This window comes from Pseudorasbora parva, chromosome 21 (genome assembly GCF_024679245.1).
Source record: "Pseudorasbora parva isolate DD20220531a chromosome 21, ASM2467924v1, whole genome shotgun sequence".
Lineage (NCBI taxonomy): Eukaryota > Metazoa > Chordata > Actinopteri > Cypriniformes > Gobionidae > Pseudorasbora > Pseudorasbora parva.
The window spans coordinates 20,379,009-20,398,810 of NC_090192.1; the positions used below are offsets into that span (position 1 = coordinate 20,379,009).

A 19,802-nucleotide genomic window follows, 5' to 3' on the forward strand; every position below is an offset into this window, starting at 1 on the left:
TTTGATGATCACCTCTATCGTGGACACGCTCATATGACATTGCAGTTCATCATCATCATGAAATATTATCATATGCATGTGTTTTAATGCCATATCACTCTCAACTTGAGCACACACACCCAACGCATACGCACAGAGAGCTGGATGTCGGTGCGTCTGTGAGTGGCTATTAAACTAGACTAGTTCTCTTTCATGTGTTATTGCGAATAAACTGCCAAATGCACACAAGTTAATGTCAGAAGCGCACATGAAAACAGTTGGTTATGTCTGTGCACTTATGCAGCAAGTACAGAAATCCTGTCTGTATATTAGATCTGTGTACTAAAATAAAAGCAGTGTAATATACAATACCTACTAAATGAACTTTAGTAGCTTTATTAAAGCTACACTGTGTGACATTTTCCCCCATCTAGCGGTGTAAAGGTATATGACCGGATGGTATCTATACACTGGATAGTGAATAATAGTTTCTTTTCCTCTCAATTCTGATTTCGTTTTAACTCCTACGGTGGCTGATTTAGTCCAAGATTAACATGGTAATCCCCCTCTTCACATTCGACACGGTGCCATCAAGTGTTAAAACGCAAAAGGCGAAGCTTGAATTTATGGGTATGTCCCTCTTTGGCTAATGTATTTTAATAATGTACTAAAAAAGTTACACAGTGTAGCTTTAAGAAAACCTTTCTTACTTGAATGCTGCAGTTAAATAAAAAATGGCAGACTGGTTACAGCTCTCTGAGGGCAGGGTCTATGCTAATACGGCAGTGTCCATCAACAGTCATGAGCGGGGCCTGTAATATGTGACGTCACATTGCCCAGAATCTGCAAACAGCATGTTCTGAGACACTGCTTATGATTTATTAAGATTAAAAAAATAAAATAAAATAAAAAAGTGGGTGGAATTTTACCATTATAGAGTGGCTGTGTACACACACTGCCAACACACCCTGTAATTGTAATTAATTTTGTATAACAGGTGCCCTTTAATTAACTATTTTTCCAAAAATCAAAACTTCTTTTAATTTATCCTTTTCTAAGATTTTTGTGAATCCAGTACAGAAGTGTGCCATTATAGTACAAAAGAATTCAACAACTTGTCACTTGTTTTGTTCATTTGTTTAACCAGATGGTTATTTTTCTCTAATTAAAGAAGGCATTCATCCAAAAATATAAATTCTGTCAATTTACCCTCATGCGTTTTCAAATCTGTATGAATTTCTTTCTTCTGTGGAATAAAAACCAACTTACCAACTTTTATAATATCTTCTTTTTTTGTTCAGAAATGCACACAAGTTTGGAATGACATAAGGGTGAGAAAATGTCAATCACCTCTTTTGATGCTTTTATACCAACCAAATAATTTTAGATCTGTGAGTGTGTTTCTACCTGCTCTTGGAAATGCAGGATATAGGTCAACTTTGCTTGTTTAGTTTTTTTCACAAAGGGCATTAGGTTTACAAATTTCACTCACTGTTTGTGCCTCTTCTATGTCACAGCTGAGAAATATCCCCTTTATACCGAAGCATAAACAGTAATTTGATGTAATCACTCTTACTTTAGTAGGCTTATATAGGGCAACATATTAAACTTACAGCAGAAGCCATCAACCTTAGAAAGTCATTGCTAATGACTAACATGTAAACGATAAGAGCAAGAAAGATTATGAAATTGAGTGTTTTTAGTTTGTACTTTATTTTATAAATGTTTTCGGAACTTGCTTGCACGTGCAAATTCAAACTACATCTTGCAGCACGTTTCATTCTTTTCCACAGTCCATCTGAGGTCACAGCACAGCAGCTCAGAGCAAAACACACAGTCTGAACACTTTCTGTGCCTGGAGCCCCACTGGGCCATTAACTGGTGTGTGATAGTATTACGACAGCTTCCAAGACAGAAGAAGAGTATTCCACATTTATAATTTGAAAGAAGACTGGGAGAGGAAGTGTGTGGGTTACACAGAAAGAGAGAGAAAGAAGTCGAGAGGCTCCTTTGGTGTTACTTCAGAAGAATGATGACATCTTCACATTATCTGATGCATTTAAGATGATGCAAGTACACACGTACAGCGCTTTTGGCACAAGTGAAACATACCAGAACGGACTCGACTGAAAGCTTGTGGTGTAGCAGGACAGAAAAATCAATAATTTAAACAGATTTATAGACGCACACAGGTTTTTTCTATCAATTCACGTAGTAACTCACAACCAGTGGTCAAGATGCCATTGCTTTTAGTTTGTGCAGCAGCCGATCTTTAAAAATATTAAGTCAGCCGCATAAATACAGCTAAAATGTAATAAAAGTACCATATGGTCTATGTTTATTGCTGCTCTTGTGGAAACTGAAATAAATATGCTAAATCTGTCACCAGAGAAAAACTGCAATACGCATATTCGGGAGCAAAAAGCGATGCCTGCTTGCGAACCGGAATTTAAGGCTTCAGAGTGCTGTATGTAAATTTAAAAACTACAAGGCAGCAGCCCTCACAGCCATGTTTGAAAAACCCAATTGAGAAGGACAGCTTTGCAAAGGACCCATAAATAAATGACAAGTTCAGAAGTACACACTACTGTAAATACATACATAAATAAGTTAAAAGATACTCCCGTAGAATATGAAGTTATTACAGCATAAGGTTTTCCCTGCATTGAAAATATCTTGGCAGCCACCAAGATGAATCTTTGTCCCGCCAAAGATTTATTTGATCATTTATTGTAACGATATCTGCCATTTTGCAGTACCCGGTGACGGTTCGTGTAAGCTCGCTGTCAAGAGCGTCAAATGTTTCTATTCACAATGTGAACACGACAGCAAATCAGATGTGTTTAAAGATACAGTTACCCAAAAATTAAAATTTGATGTTTTTCTGCTTACCCACAGGGTATGAAGATATAGGTGACTTTGTTTCTTCAGTACAACACAAATGAAGATTTTTAACTTCAACCGTTGGAGTCTGTCAGTCGTATAATGAAATTGATGTCATTAATGACTCTACCCTAATGTTGTTCCACACCCGTAAGACCGCCGTTCATCTTCAGAACACAGTTTAAGATATTTTATATTTAGTCCGAGAGTGTATCCAAGTGTATGCACATTATACTGTCCATGTCCAGAAAGGGAATAAAAACATCATCAGAGTAGTCCATATGTGACATCAGTTAGTTAGTTAGAATCTCTTGAAGCATCGAAAATACATTTTGGTCCAAAAATAGCAAAAACTACGACTTTATTCAGCATTGTCTTCTCTTCCGCATTTGTTTTCAAACCTCAAATAAAGATTCAAACGGTCATGAATCAGCGTATTGATTCATGATTCGGATCGCGTGTCAAACTGCTGAAATCATGTGACATTGGTGATCCGAATCATGAATCAATAAGGTGCATTTGAGGTTTGAAAACAAACGTGGAAGAGAAGACAATGCTGAATAAAGTCGTAGTTTTTGCTATTTTTGGACCAAAATGTATTTCCGATGCCATATCATGTACAATAGGCTGCTGTCACTTTAAATGCCCGGATCGAATATAGTGTTACACACGTCCATCAACTGTTCCGAGCATCGTTCACGCTGACCCCATGCTATTATGCAGTCCTTTTTGACGAGCCCTGATTATTGAACCCTTTTGCTGAAATTCGAAGTGGTAAGTGTTGGTTTACACAGCATGACATTGAGGTTACAGCAGGAAAGGGCAAGTGTTGCTTGCTAATAAAGCTCCAGTACTCACCTCGATAAGTTTACGCTCATAGTTGGCAGCCAGTTCCTCTGTATCAGCCACGGACCGGTTCTGGGGGGCTGGAGGGGGACCATCACAATTTATTTGACTGGCCAATGCTGGGAACAAAATGTAACACAAATTAGGAAGTGAAATCAAATAAAAACAAATATATAAATAAAAATGTCCGACAACCAGCACAAGCAATGACATGAGTTTGGGGCGGGACTAACGGTTTGATGAACAATGAGGTAAAAGTTACGGTCTAAGATGTCTGAAAACAACAATTTTTGCAATCGGCACTAGAGGTGGAGAAATGTCTCACTTCAGTTACCACAAGATACAACAATTCAGTTATTTCCTTAACATGATTATGTCTTGTAAAAGTTTGGGGGGAAAACAATAAAATCTGAGATGCTGGTTGTTCACACCAACAAACTTGGGCTTCTTCCAGTGCTGCGGCGCTGTAGCCTTTAAATCCGGTGTAATCTAGTTTCGGTGGAGCCGCCTGTGAAGGCTGAGATCCGTTGAGTTCATAAGCAGCAGAACAGAATCTTTCACCAATTGAAAACTCAATTAAAATCTGCAACTTTTCACAACACAGATGTTGCTTGAGGCGCCACAGAACAGCAGAGATGAGGAAAGCAATAAGAGCAAAAACGCAACCCTGAACCTGGCCCGAGTTTTAACAGAACAGCTGTTAGATTCTCTCATTTCTTAATTCTCAAAGGAGAAAGAAAATCCGGATATTTCCAGACCAGAAACAAAATTAGATGCAGAAAGTTTTCTTTTGTGAGAAGGAAAAAGATGCATGACCAATAGAGGATGTAAAAGTCACAAATTGACTGTCGCCGATGTTCCTAGTCGGGTCAGAAGCAATTTTGCATGTTAAAAGCCTAGTGTGACCACATCTTAACACCAACTGGCTGATAAAGGGTGGCTGGATCATCAGAATGGTGGAGATACGCACACAAAGGCTCCAGAGGGTACGGATATGCTGGGGTAAAAATGATAGAGGAGGTGGTGCTCAGCTGAAAAGTTTGTCATAAAGCTGTGAATAAGTCTGTGAAGTTCAAGTCAACAATCCTGAACATTATCAGCTCACCCGCACACAGACATCCGCCACTTCAGCACTGAGTCTTATCAGTGCTCTGCCAATTGTTTACGCATCCCACTAACACACACCACTTTTGTCAGCAAGAGTGGACTGTACTGAAATTGCTTCCAATGTGCAGCTCAACCTTGATTTTAGTCCACCAAAGTCATGTCTAAAACTAAAAATAATAAATTCCTTTATGTGTCATGGCAGATTTTACATCCTATATGGAGGCAAACAATGTGACTGAAATTGATTATTCAATAATGAATAATTAAATAATTAAAAGAATGAGAAAATAATACATTAATTGAAAAATCCAATCAATTCAGCAATTAAGCATACAAATCTGGATAAATATATCCATACAAGAATTTCATTTTACAATCAAAACGTAAAAACAATAATAGTAACAGTAACAAAAAACATTCATTAATTTAAATTAGAAAACTGAAAAAAATATTAAAGGTGCTCTATGTAATTTTTTTGACTGTACTAAAGCATAAAAATAGAATAATAAATTTGCAGATATTTAACAGGAAAAATGCCACAGCCAGTTATTCTACTTTGAGATGTGTGTTCCATGTCAAAATGTCTGTTTTTGTTTTGGTCAGTGTGATTCCGCACAATTTATCCAATAGTACCAGTTGGCAGAAAACAAAGTATTGCAGAGTATTATAGCATATTAAAACATGGATAAATCAACTCATCAACTTGATTGAAAGTTGCTTTCCATTCCAGTCAATTGAGCTCATTCCTGTTGCGTGTCCTCAATCTGGCAACCTTCCTGAGTGTCGAGTCTGAGGTGGAGGGGGCAAGGGAAAAAAAATCTCAGATATTTTTAATATGGACATTGCTAGTGATAGCTTGCTAGATATAAATATTAGTATCCATTTCTTGGGCTGTGTCCGAAATTGCCCCCATATCCTTAAACAGGGCACTATTTAAGAGGACAGCCATTTGAAGTGGTGACCGAAACCATAATAGACATTACTAAGTGCACTCATTCAATTCCAAAATGCACTGCAATAACAAGTGTTCAACTGATGTATGCACAAAAGCTAGAGAATACCCATACTGCACTGTGAGAGTCACGTGTCAAATTAATTCCAGCACAAGATGGCATCCACAGCTTTTCCAAACTACTGGTCCAATGAGGCTACAGTGTAATATCATGCAGGCATAAATTATTTTTTAATTGATTATCAAATTGTTTAATTGCATTTAGGGGTGACCCCTAATAGTCGAAGATTCGGTGCATCGATATGCAGGACCGGATTCGACCACTGATCTCATGGTCGAATCTTCGCGGGTGTTATAAAACGAGGATTATACCATTTTGACAATATAGGTGTGCTCAATATTAGTGTTATAAAGATGTGTCACGCCACATACACACCGGCGGCGGCATTCGACGCCTGTCCGCGGCGATTAAAATGTATATTTCTCTCAAATCGTGAATGTATATACTGATTTCACCCTGTGCTACAAGACACACTCATCTGCAGTGATTCAAAATTGAGCTCTCACGTCTGCCTAGTGTGAGATACCTGAGACACGACGCTGAGCTTCAGTCCGATGTGCGACCCCCTTTAGGCACAATCGGCTTAAGAACATGCATATAACGCACTCAAAGTGTTCTTTTCCTCTCTAGGCAGGTATTTTTTTAGTTTTATTTATCAAAATGTTCTTTTATATATTTGTGTGATGTTCTGTGTTTCGATCGCGGCCTTTTAATGTTATGAGAGAACGGTTAATTTACGAATGTGTAGTGTAACATTAGCCTAGTTTTGATCACTTTATTAAAAGTGGTGGCAGTGTGCCGTGTGTAAAGTAAAATAAAAGTAGTCTTAGCCTCCTGCTGACTAGTGTCCTGCCCTTCCCAACCCGTTTATAACGTTTATTTTTTTCCAGTCTATGGTTTACACACACACACAGATGATTCGACTATCGGTCGACCATAGAGAGATTCGAAAATTCTGATTCGAATGTGTAAATCCTTAGTCGGGGACACCCCTAATTGCATTCAAGATAAGTTCAAGAGAGTTCAAGGTAAATCATTTCATTATTACTGGAGCTGCAAGTTTGCTAAGTTTCAAATGATTATTAAACAGCAAGAACAAACTATGTAAACGTCGCTCACTCGTTTTCATTCACTCCTTTAAGTGGACTATATTAGTGGAGTAATGTAGGGAAGAGTGAATGAGGGTATGGGGCGATTTTGAAAACACAGCATTGGTGTTTTTGTCTTGGTTAAGTCAATGAATTTTCTTGAAGTTGTAGAGAAGTTGTAATGGCCGTAGAGATAAAGCAATAACAAACAACAGCTCTCCAGATTAAAGAATAGATCAGTCTTGGCTGCTCTGAAAGACTCGTACGGTGGTGTAGATTATCATTACATTTAAATATTTTCTTCATAGAGTCTAGAATGTATCAGAAAGGTATTTTTTTAATCCATTTTCCATCCAACCCCAATTGAACTTGTATGTCAAGAAGCAAGGAGAAAAAAACAAGTCTGTACATCTAAGCTACTAGTGAGTGATTGAACGTGGCTTTGACAGACATATGCAAAATTAGTCTGTTTACGTGCTGCAGGGAAAAAAAACAAAAAAATAACGAAGACTTAATGAGAGTGTTGATCAAAGTAATCTCCATCCATTTTCCCATCATGCAGCAGTTGCTTCCTGCGAGACAGCTTGAGATAACAACAGCGTATCATTCCATCAGCGAGCGATCTCTACTAAGTACAGGACGCAGTCAATTTGACGCCCAGACGTGAAATTGCATACCAAACACTCATTGCACCTTGGAGAGGGCAAACACAGCGGTTTTGTAGAACAAGTTTGCTTACAATCTCTTGAACCCTCGTGAATTCCTCCATCAGCAATAGGCGACTCAAAAGGCAGAACAAGCACAGACTGAGATGTTCTGCTTCTCGCTTTAATGTAGGGACCTCAATAATGGGCAAATTCATTCTATGTGCTTTATATTTCCTTTAAGGTACTCCACTGGGTCAATTTTTTTGTGCAGTTTTGAGGTCGTCATGACTTCAAATTTTTCTCAGTACTTCATTATTTTTATATTATAGTTCAGAAAATAAAATCCTAGAGGCAATTGCTAAATCTAAATGACGTTAACCTCTGCGCATCACTTGATGCTTTTTTTCAGCATCGAAGCAAATGTATCTGCGTAATCATGTCCTTAAAGAGCAGACATCTGACACTTACATAACATATACCAATGAATGCATAAACAATTAAATACCAATGTCACACGTCCTACAGGATGTGATAAAGCAAGGCTAATTCTGAAATCTGACAGGTGTTGAAAAACTAATATATAGTCATTACTTCAGTGCCACTTGATCCTTGAGAAATAATTCAAATATTTAATAATTAGATATTAGAAATAATATCTAATAATTTGCTGCTCGAGAATGATTTCTTATTATTACTAATGTTGGTTTATGGAAATCATGAATGTACATATTTTCCAGGAATATTTGATAAATATAAATTTCAAAATAACAGCATTTATTTGAAACAGAAATTTCCTCTTTTGATCAATGTAATGCTTCCTTGCTGATTAATAGAATCAATTCATTGAAGTAAATAAAAATCCCACTGACCCTATTCACTTTTGTGCATGTAAGTATTCATGGATATAAATCATTTATATCCAACATCAATAATTTTAGATTTTAATTTAAGAAACTGAAAGAGATTACTGAGCACCATGGTAATGTTATGGCTTACAATGGATCATAAGAAGATGGAAAGCAGCCAAGGTTTGATCAAGGAATCCCTTTTTTAGCACTACGGTTAAAATAATCAGGCCTGTTTTAGCTTATAATCTGCCAATGGCTTCCTTGTAAGAATCCTCAAGCTTTTCTGGATCGGTATTAGAAAATATGCAATGAACAAACAAAAAACGTCCTTATTTCTGGTATAAAAAAAGATGTATTAACAAATGGAGCTTTGAAAAAGCTTGATCATTTGCATAAACATGACCATTTATAAATCTCTGAATAAGCATGTGAAACGGAGCACATCAAACAGAACACATTTCGGTTATTCTGAAACATACAGCCCTGGTGAAAATCTTCTAAAACATTAGGAAGACGACTTGATAATATCATCCTCGATTTCCCTCTTCACTTAGGTACACTTGTACAGTTCTTTTAAAAGGGTATACTCGGTCTGTGTGTGTTCGAAATAAAATTCCACATTATTCACATTAAGATCAAAGCTATTAGCTTAAGAAACTTGACCTGATAACGTCGTCTGCACTGAAGACATGGAACCAGCCTTGTTGTGCCTCATTAATCGTGAAATTCTGAAAACATCATAGGCTAGAAGCCATAATGAGGATTTAAATCATCCTCCCAAACACTTCAATAGCCGTAATATAAGCCATGAATGCCACATATTAATTGACGGCCAGTTATTAGAGTCAGCACAAACACTGTCTAGCCTTTAAAGAAGTCTCGAGGTAGACAGAGTGTCCCTAAACTGGTTATTTAGCTTATCCTGTGTCGCTTAAGTGAGAGGGGTGGTGGGGATGCTTGTTTTTATTAGCGGAAGCTACTTTATCGGACACTCAACAATCTAGTTCCAGTCAGTATAATTGACTGCCATTTCTAAAAGTCAATCTAATTGCTTTTTCGTTATTATGTTAATAGTCCTGACAGCGGTAAAGGGAAATCCCCCTCCCCATGAGAGAGACCAGAGCCTACAGACGATTAATTTGCCTCTTCGCCGAAATTAAATGCACCGCGGCTGATAAATTTGCAGATGACTAATGACAAATGTTAAAGTAGGTCAAATCAATTATTTCAACATCCAGCCGCTAAAAAACAAAGGGGAAAAAGCATCATTCGTGGAGTCTCATGAGGCAACATTAGGCTAGTTCTTCAACGTGATGGGGGAGTCCTACACTGAGGCTGAATACTAATCATGGCATCGTGTTTGGACAGGCTTTTTCTTTTTTTTCTTTTTGATTTATTCCTGTCAGCCCTGAAGACTGATGACAAGAAGAGAAAGTGAGACGATGCTTTCAAACTTCGGAGTCATTCCCATCATGGTTTGGTTGTAATACAGCAGGGGTTCCCGAACTTATTTGCATGCTTTTGTCAGTCAAACCCCTATGATCAGAAGTAAAATATTTACTTGAAGCACCCCTGACACTTTAAATAAATATTTCAGTGATTTAACGACACACTCGCATGTTCATGGTTCTCTGTTGTCGGTTAATGATAAGAGAAAAAAATATTCCCTGTTTATTTAGAGAGAGAAAAGTCACTGTTTGGATTTAAATAGGCAAATGCTTAAGTGTATATGATTGGATTACTATTGCAATAAAGCATGGCCATATTCCAGGATGACAATGTCAAGATTCAACAGGCTCAAATTGTGAGGCTCAAAAGGAGCATAAAGAATTATTTTCACACATGAACCGGCACCCCTTAGTCCAGAACCTCAAATCATTAAAAGTCTTTGGGATGTGCTGGAGGAGACTTTACAGAGTGCAGGACTCTTGCATTGTCAATACAAGATCTGGTCAAAATTGTATGTACCTCTTAATATAAATAAATGTTGGAATGCTATTCCAATCAAGAGGTGACTTTTAAGTCACCTAATAATAAGACTAATAATCAGTCTGTGTCTCCATGCGTCACACGTGACTCCCGTCAAATCAACCACAGCGACCAGCCTAGAGTGAGAGCACACGTGCTTTATGAAAGGGGGTAAGTGCTGGCTACTGTATGAGAATGACTGAAATCATCAAATCGCCTTGAACAATTACTACAAATGGACCGCAGAATATTACATTTTCAGAATACACGCATAAATGGTTCACATTTTGTTAGCGCTGCACAAGCTTGCGGTGCCATCTGCTGGAAACTCTTCATTTAGCTTGATTGTGTGCCAGGCTTCAAAGTGCATTAGGCATTAACCGATCGTCACTGCTAGATTTTTGTACCCTTATGTCGATTTCGTTGTAAACGCATTAAACCTGCTTTCCGTCAGCTTATTGAAGTGCATATTTTAATGTAATGTGTTCTCACATGGCAATTTAAAAGTGTAGGCCATGTATATAGCAAATAACTTTTATAAAACATCTGATTTATATTTAAATCAGGTTTATTTTTTAATTACAAGCAAAAATAATCAGTGGTGAAAACAATTTACTCGATGTTACTCGAGTTACTTGATTCTGATTTCTATTCTTTTTACAGAGAAAACTTCCATTGAAATTAAAGCAGTACAACGAATGTGTCTTGAAAAGAAAGAACTTCTTTGAAAAGAAAGATTTATATACTTTTTTTAACGTAAAATTATTAATGTACAACGCTTTGCAACCTTTTTTAATTAACCGCAAGAAAACCTCTACAGAACGGTTGTCATAAATGTTACCAGATTATTGGTTGATTTTTCAAATATTACATGGCTGTATTTTTAGTGCTAACAGTCAAAAGTAAAAAAATTAAGAAATATTGAAATTTTTAGATTATATGTTTTTTGTTCTTACTGAGAATCATCCATAAAAGAGTAAGCTACATTTTTAATTTGCAGGGTATAAGGTGGACTAACACTCATAGCATAATACTCACTACTCACTACTCTTAAGTACTTGAAAAGGGCTACTTTTTACTCCAACTTTGAGTAGTATTGAGGACAGGTACTTTTACTCTACTTAAATTACGTATTTTGACAAGTAACACGTCTAACTGAGTATGCTTTTTCAGTACTTTTTCCACCACTGGTTACTAAACTTCGAGAGTAGTAAAACTGTGGCAAATTCAACTGAATGGGTATGATTTGGAGAGGAACACACATCTCAGTAAAAAGTCCAACAGCTGAAAGTGCATATCAATGCAAAAAACAATCCATGAGGTCAAAGGAACGGCCTGAAGAGCTCAGAGACAGGAAAGCGTCAAGACACAGATCTGAGAAGACTACAAAAAATATGCTGCATTGAAGGTTCACATTGATGGTTCACAGAAGCATGTAGCCTCCATAATTCTTAAAGGAAAAAGTTTGGAACAAACAGGACTCTTCCTCGAGCTGAGCAATCGATGGAGAAGGGCCTTTGTTAGAGTGCTCTGATGGTTACTCTAGTTGATTTCCATGATCATATATGGAGATGGCAGAAACTTACAGAGGGAGTTTCGTTTTTTCAGTTTAAAAAAGTTCAGTTTTTTATTTAAAGGTGCCCTAGAATGATTTGAAACAATATGTTAAATTGTTCTCTAATATCTAAATAGAGGGTATGTGGCTTATTTAAGGGCAAAATTTGCTCAGACACATTTTTACAGGTCCATTTACAACCCTAGAAATTATCCCTAGGATGTAATGCTCTGGTTTTGCCTTATTTGGAAGAGTCATGAATATTAATGCAGAGTTCTGCTCTGATTGGCTGTTTCACTGCACTGCTGCTCAATGACAGCTAACACATCTATACCATCCGTCATGGCAATGATTTTACAATGATAGCTTCTCAACTTTGAATCAAGAACTGGGTAGCGCGTAAATATGTTGTTTTTACAGTAACGTTATAGTTTGACAGTAGAGTACTGATTTAAAAGTCGATTTATTTAGCCAAACAGAGTAATGAAGAAGCCACAATAGTCAGTGTCATGTTTACTACTCATCCGCTGCAAAATAATCATACTTCAGTTCTCAAAAACGTATATTTATTTAACAAATTGACTAGAAGCCTTGTCAAATGACTATCGTTTCAACTTAGATGGTGAAGAAGGTGACTTTAGCTACAAGAATCGAGTGAGAGATCTGTAAGCAACTAAACAGTAGTAGTAAACGTAGTTAGCTTCTGAGTTGTGTTAATGATGAAATATAGGCTAATTTAGATTTCAATCCATCAAAAGGGATCGACATACGTATCTACTGTTGTATTTTATGACAAACTGTTATGTGAGCTACTTAGAGTTTCCAATACTATGCATCTTTCGTTGAATCTAGACAACACAGGGGATATTATCGTAATGATGTCTTACTAAGAAACTTTCAATTTAATCCGAAATGGGTTCGACAGTCAATAAGTGGATAAAATCACTACTTACTGCTTGCAGGAATACTGTTGAAATCTGCCCTTTCTTCAGTATCAGATGCTGAGTGAATCCTGCTATATTGCCCCAGGTTAGAAAAACTCTCCGTGGTGAAATGGGCCAAGCAAACGAACTTTGAATTAAATTGTTGTGGAAGCTGAGTGTAAATAAACATCAACCATGACTGTTGACATTGTTTATCTGTGGGAAGGCTATCAAAAGCCCTGAACAGCCTGGAACATGACACCTGTGATGATCTGCCGTTTTCGCTATCATCGCGTGACGCTTGTTCATCTGCTGAACTCCCGACGGCTGCGCACTGTTCTGCCTGAAAATGAACATTGGCTGACATGCAAATGTTAGGGGCGTACATATTAAGGATCTCGACGATTGCGTCACAGTTGCCGTTATGTTGAAAATAGCCTGTTTTTCCGTTGTGATTTTGACAAACAAGATTTACATATAAAGGAGGATGCAATGATGTTTGAGACTCACAGTATGTGATGTCCATGTAAGGAACTCTTGTTATTTAACTATGGCGAGGTTAATTCAATTTTTCATTCTAGGGCACCTTTAATAAATCTGCCACAAATCTGTTTTTTGCTTTGTCATTGGGTGTGTTTAAATGCACAACAGTAAGCTGATAACTCACAAATATCAGCTTTTTGAAATAACCAGTTTTCCCCGTTCATATGCAAACCAGTAAACTTACAATGCAAGTAAACCACGTTTACATGACTTTATTAATAAACCGGGTTATTTCCTTGTAGTGATGTCAAACATAATAATGCCCGTATCTGACTCGGAGTATTCCAAATGTTATGTCAGTTGTGATGTTAAATAAAGTGTGCACTGTGTCAGTGGGAGATTTACGGCTCATATCATCCCTCATGCAGTTCCAGATGCAGCATTTTGACTGAACCTCTTCTCTGCTGCATGAGATGAGAAGAACACATCTTTACAATTTTCTGGGTCTTAAAAGAGTCCGCGTTAGTGATATATGTCCTTATTTTATGCAAAACGCTAGCTCGCTCTGTCTGGGTGCATTTAAATCTGCTCTGAGTATGCATTTTTTTGTCACCTATCACACATGCGCACTTCAATAAGCCGACAGAAAAGCAGGTTAATGCGTTTACATGCATTGCGAAATGGGGGTAAGAGGCAAAAAACTACCTGTCCCTGGTTTATGCTTATGCCGTTTATGACCTTACTACAATAAAAGAAAACAGGTTACCACGTTTACATGACCATGTTCATTGTCAGTTTACTAGGCATAATCGGCTTAAGAACATGGATGTAAACAATTATGGTGTATGGAGTTTAGATTATGTGGGAGGGGAATTAAAGGGGTACTTCAGAGCTGGGAAGATGAATCTGTATTTAAACTGGGTCATCAATGTAGTAGAAATGTGAAATTATTTTTGAATTTGGTGCTTTCTAGACTGAGAAAATGTATTTTTGTCTCATGGGGATGAAAGACTACAATTCCCAGAATGCTTCGCTGCTCTGTGAGGCCATTCCCAAAGCCACCTACTGGATTACTGTGACTGAGTTGGAGAAGACACTACAATTAAAAACTGAACGTGTCTGTTCAATATACTACAGAATAGCACTTACTGATCATATCTACGTCTCTCATCCGGATTTGTGCCTTCAGGCGGGTATGTTACATAGTTATCATAGCTACCAAAATCCAGTGTTCTGTATTTTGCGTGAGTTTTTGCTGTCGATGGCTATTGCTGCGCGTTTAGCTAGAATGCCATACAAAACCAACCCATTGGGCCACTGAATCCGCATTAACGACAACAGTTGGGGCATCAGCCTTAGTCCTAATGGGTTGTTATCTTAGCTATCCAAATCCAGTGTTCTGTATTTTCCGTACGTGAGTATTTGTTGTAGCTGGTTATAAAAAAAAAATAAAAATAAAAATAAAAAAAAACACAGTTGTGTACTGTGCTAATTAATTGAGATTTCTTACAGCTCTTACAGGTTGTTGGCTTTGTTTGTTTCGTTGCTTCTATTGCTCTACCCTTTTTTGTAAGTCGCTTTGGATAAAAGCGTCTGCTAAATGATTAAATGTAAATGTAAATGTAAATGTAAATATAATGAGTGAGTCACTGTGCGAGTATCACAGCACTGAGCACTAACTGCAGGAGTGAGATAAATGAGCTGATGAGCTCTCGTGATGAGAGCTGAGGTAATCGCGACTACACTCGCGGCATACATTCACAACGCGAGTTCAGTCTGGCGCGTTTCAGTTCATGCCTTTGCAAGCTTAACTTTCATATAAATTAATTTGAGAAGTTAAAAGACTTACATTGCTCAGCATAGCTCTGTTTAAATGAGTGCCTGTAGCTGCGAGCTGAGCTGTGAGTGTGATCTCCATCCCTCATGCGCGGGTTCAAAACATGCGGAAATCGCTCCCTCTGCTGGCTGTAGTCTTTAGCCTTTGGCCAAACATTCCTCCTATGATGCAAATATCATCAATTTGCATCATAGGAGGAATTTTTCCAGAAATAAAATGCATAAATCTGTTGTCTCAGGGGGATATGAGGGGGGAAAGCACAATCATTTGAATATAATCCAGGGTTTCTACTGATACAAAGCCATATGCTAATCGCTAAAGGAACCCTTTAATTTTTTTATAAAGTAGTTTAAAGTAGTTTAACATAAGGCAGCAACATAATTCTTTATTTAACACACCTGATTCACATCATCAGCTAGTTAGGAAAGATCTCCATGAACTGAACTCAAGGTGCGTTCTGACAGGGTTCGCTCCCTTTGGATTGGAATCTCGCTTAAGATGGCGAAATATCCTGTGAAGTCCACTTGCATTCACTTGCTGAATTTTATTCAGCATCGTCTTCTCTTCCTTGTTTGTGTTCAATACTCAAATAAAGATTCAAACGGTTATGAAATCTGTGAATCGATCAATGATTCGGATCGCCAATGTCACGTGATTGCAGCAGTTTGGCACGCGATCCGAATCATGAATCAATTCACTGATTCACAACCGTTTGAATCTTTATTTGAGGATTGAACACAAACAAGTAAGAGAAGACAATGCTGAATAAATCATAGTTTTTGTGATTTTTGGACCAAAATGTATTTTCGATGCTTCAAGAGATTCTAACTAACTAACTGATGATGTCACATATGAACTACTCTGATGATGTTTTTATTCCCTTTCTGGACATGGAAAGTATAGTGTGCATACTCTTAGGTATGCTCTCGGACTAAATATAAAATATCTTAAACTGTGTTCCAAAGATGAACTTCTTACGGGTGTGGAACAACATTAGGGTGAGTCATTAATGACATCAATTTCATTTTTGGGTGAACTAACCCTTTAAGCTCTAAAAATAAAATGGTAATTTGTAAAGTAATTTGATTAGTATATGAAAGACTTCCTTTAATCATTCAGTGATGGCCAAGTAAAGATGAGGGGGAGTACATTAAGAGCTGATATCCCCATCTGTTTATAAAAAGACAGGAGGTTGGGTGTCTGCAGCGTGACCATCCACAAAAGTCCTCTCCTGCCCCCTGCTACTCTTCTTTTCAAATAGCTGATAAGAGAAAGTCTTTTATTTCATATCAAATAAGATGTGCTCTGTTCCTGATAGAGAGACAAATAAAAAACCAAGCGGCAGGAGGGCAAAAAGAAAAAAAGTATCGCAGTCTCTGCATGCTATTAGCAAGTGTAATTTAGACATTTCCTATTTTGAGGTTTGGGAAAGAGTGCAGAGCAACCCAGTGCTAGTCTGATGCTATCAGGCTCTATTATTAGAGCTAGCTGCCTGACACTGGGTACGATAGTCTCCTCACACGCCCAGCATTCATCAGCAGGGACAGAGAGCACGATCCTTTGGAAGGAGCTGAAATGAATCCTGCTGGAGAGGCCATCGGTGCTCCACCTCTGACCAATAGTAATATCCGATGAGCAGAGGACAGGTACACCTCAGTCCCAGAGGATTTAAATGTGGTTGGCTACTGGTTATGTGATACAAACTAATCACAACTCATATGCATTCAATTCAGCTATGCGCATTAGACACAGCACAGACTATAAGAATTCACTGCTCTGATTAAACATTGTAAACATCATTTATCAAAGAGAGTGGGGTAAGCTGTGTCAGCCCACTAACCTAAAATAATAATTTAAAAAAATGCAAAAATTTTATGTAATGTTTTAGAATTTACTTTAAAGGGTTAGCTCACCCAAAAATGAAATTGATGTCATTAATGACTCTACCCTAATGTTGTTTCACACCCGAAAGACCGCCGTTCATCTTCAGAACACAGTTTAAGATATTTTATATTTAGTCCAAGAGTGTATATAAGTGTATGCACACTATACTGTCCATGTCCAGAAAGGGAATAAAAACATCATCAGAATAGTCCATATGTGACATCAGTTAATTAGAATCTCTTGAAGCATCGAAAATACATTTTGGTCCAAAAATCACAAAAACTACGACTTCATTCAGCATTGTCTTCTCTTCAGGGTTTGTTTTCAATCCTCAAATAAAGATTAGAAAAGTTATGAATCATCTGCATACACTTGCATACGCTCTCAGACTAAATATAAAATATCTTAAACTGTGTTCTGAAGATGAACGGAGGTCTTACGGGTGTGGAACGACATTAGGGTAGAGTCATTAATGACATCAATTTCATTTCTGGGTGAACTAAACCTTTAAGTCTTTCCCTGCCAGCATCTTTTTTTATCATTACCAGCCACCACCAGGGTTTTTGACCATTTTCACAAAAACGTAATAGCCAATAAAATATTTTGTTTTATGAATATCTGAGCAAAGCTGACCCTCTTCTTTAAAGCTACCCTGTTTGATATTTTCCCCCATCTAGCGGTGTAAAGGTATCTGACCATCCAGTGAATATTAGTTTCAGTTCCCCTCATTTCCGATTTTGTTTTAACTCCTACGGTGGCCGATTTAGTCCAAGATTAACATGGCAATCCCCCTCTTCACATTCGACACGCTGGCATCGAGTGTTAAACCACGAAAGGTGAAGCTTTAAAAAAAAAAAAAGCTTCTAGAATAATTTATTCTACCTTCATGCATTTATTTTTTTATCAACACTTGAATGAGTTTAATTTTTTTTTTTTAAAGCTACATTTTGAACACAAAAACTATTCTCTTTGCTTTTAGAAAATGATTGCATAACCACTGTAGTGAGATGGACTTTGTAATGACGTCTTTAGTGCCTTTTATGGGTCTTGAGAGAGAAAATGGCATTGGTATCAATGAAGGCCTTTCTGAGCCATCAGATTTCAACAAAAAGATCTTCATTTGTGTTCCAAAGATGAACAAAGGTCTTACGTCTGTCGAACGACATGAGGGTAAGTCATTGATGACAGAATGGGTGAACTAACCCTTCAACGTTGATGATCACGTTATTTTACTTTTTTTGTGTGATTCACTGTTTTCTACATAAAATCATCTTACATAATGTAAAGAACATTCTGTTAAAATATAACCTTGATATCTCTAATATTAACTGAGTATGGCTATGTTAGATTTGCTGAATTTCGGGCTCAGAAAATCATGTTTTTGAGAAATTCCAATGTAAACACAAGCTTATTTTTAAAACTGCAACACATTTGATGCATAATTATCCTGAATATGAGCCATTTACCACATTAAAGCTGAGATTCTCCCATTTTCAGTGATATATGACACATTTATGGGAAAATTCTTAAAGTTTTGTAACTTATATTCACTTATTTGGCCTATATATTCAAACGAATTGGGGGTACAAGAGTTTGATTGTAGCAACAATTACCAAGTCAATTAATTGAAATTATTTGTATAACTTTATTAATAAAATTAAATATCCATGGAAAAAGACATTAATATATAAATTAAATAATATATTACATTTCAGTAGAAAATCTCTAACTTAAATTATTTTACTAGGCTACTATGTAACATTAAATACAGTACTGGAGTTTTTAAAAAAAAAAAGAGAGAGAGAGAGATAGTTCACCCAAAAATGTCATCATTTATTTACCCTCATGTTGTTCCAAACATGCACTTTCTTCAATAAACCTGGTTATATCATTATTCGGGGTAATTCCACCGAGATTAATATTGGAAAAGCTGTTTAAGTAATCAGATATTTTCTGTTCCTGCTCAAGTGCTGACATGTCAAATAGCCTAGATAACTTAATTCACTAATCCAGTGTTTCCCAACCTTGTTTCAGTCATGGCGCCCTTTGAAAATGTTCTACATTTTGTGGCACCCCCTCGCATACGTTACGCTAGGGGTGTAACAATTCAGACTGCTCACGATTCGGTTTGTATCAAGGTTTTAGGTTCACAGTTTCAGGTTCACGGTTTCTGTATGGTTCGGTATTTCATATGTTCATGGAAAAAAGGACTACTGTCAAATAAAAATAAAGAAAAGAACAAATAACTTAAATACAAGCAGCAGCACAAATAATTACTATTGAACAAAGATAGGCTACTAATATAATAATGCTTTTCAGGTAGGTCTAACATTAGTTTTTAGGCAAATAAATTGAATAAAGTAATTAAATGAAAAATTACTGCATATTGAACTGTTTAAATTAAATATTAATCCTTATTAAACTTACAAAAGCTATTCAATCAAGGGCAGTGAGTGATTCCTTATCTTCTTTGACATTAAACAGACAGCAGTAAAGGCTACTGCCCCTTTAAGACCCAGGGGTATCGCTTTCTCGACTGTGTGTTCACTTAAGGCATATTCAGTCTATGTCTGCTTGGATACTCATCAAGACATGTTGACATAGGCTACTTCTTGTGTGAGTTTGTCCGTTCAAGCGCAAGACTTGAAAGAGAACTCAATAGAGTTCTAGACCACAATAGACCACATAGAGCTCACCACTATTATTATTTTAATAAATAAATCTACCTTAGTTTTAATACA

General features: G+C 37.0%; 1 protein-coding gene across 5 annotated transcripts in view; it reads right to left on the reverse strand.

Annotated features, from left to right (window-relative positions):
- The window catches only part of snx29 (sorting nexin 29), a 175,160-nt gene that overhangs the window by 86,899 nt on the left and 68,459 nt on the right, over positions 1–19,802 (reverse strand). For all 5 annotated transcript variants that reach the window (XR_010899997.1, XR_010899996.1, XM_067429107.1 and 2 more), the window contains one exon: positions 3,721–3,827. Coding sequence is in view for 3 of the 5 variants with exons in the window: in XM_067429107.1 (XP_067285208.1) it covers positions 3,721–3,827 (107 nt within the window). In the remaining 2 variants the exon portion in view is untranslated. The remainder of the gene's footprint in view (positions 1–3,720; positions 3,828–19,802) is intronic.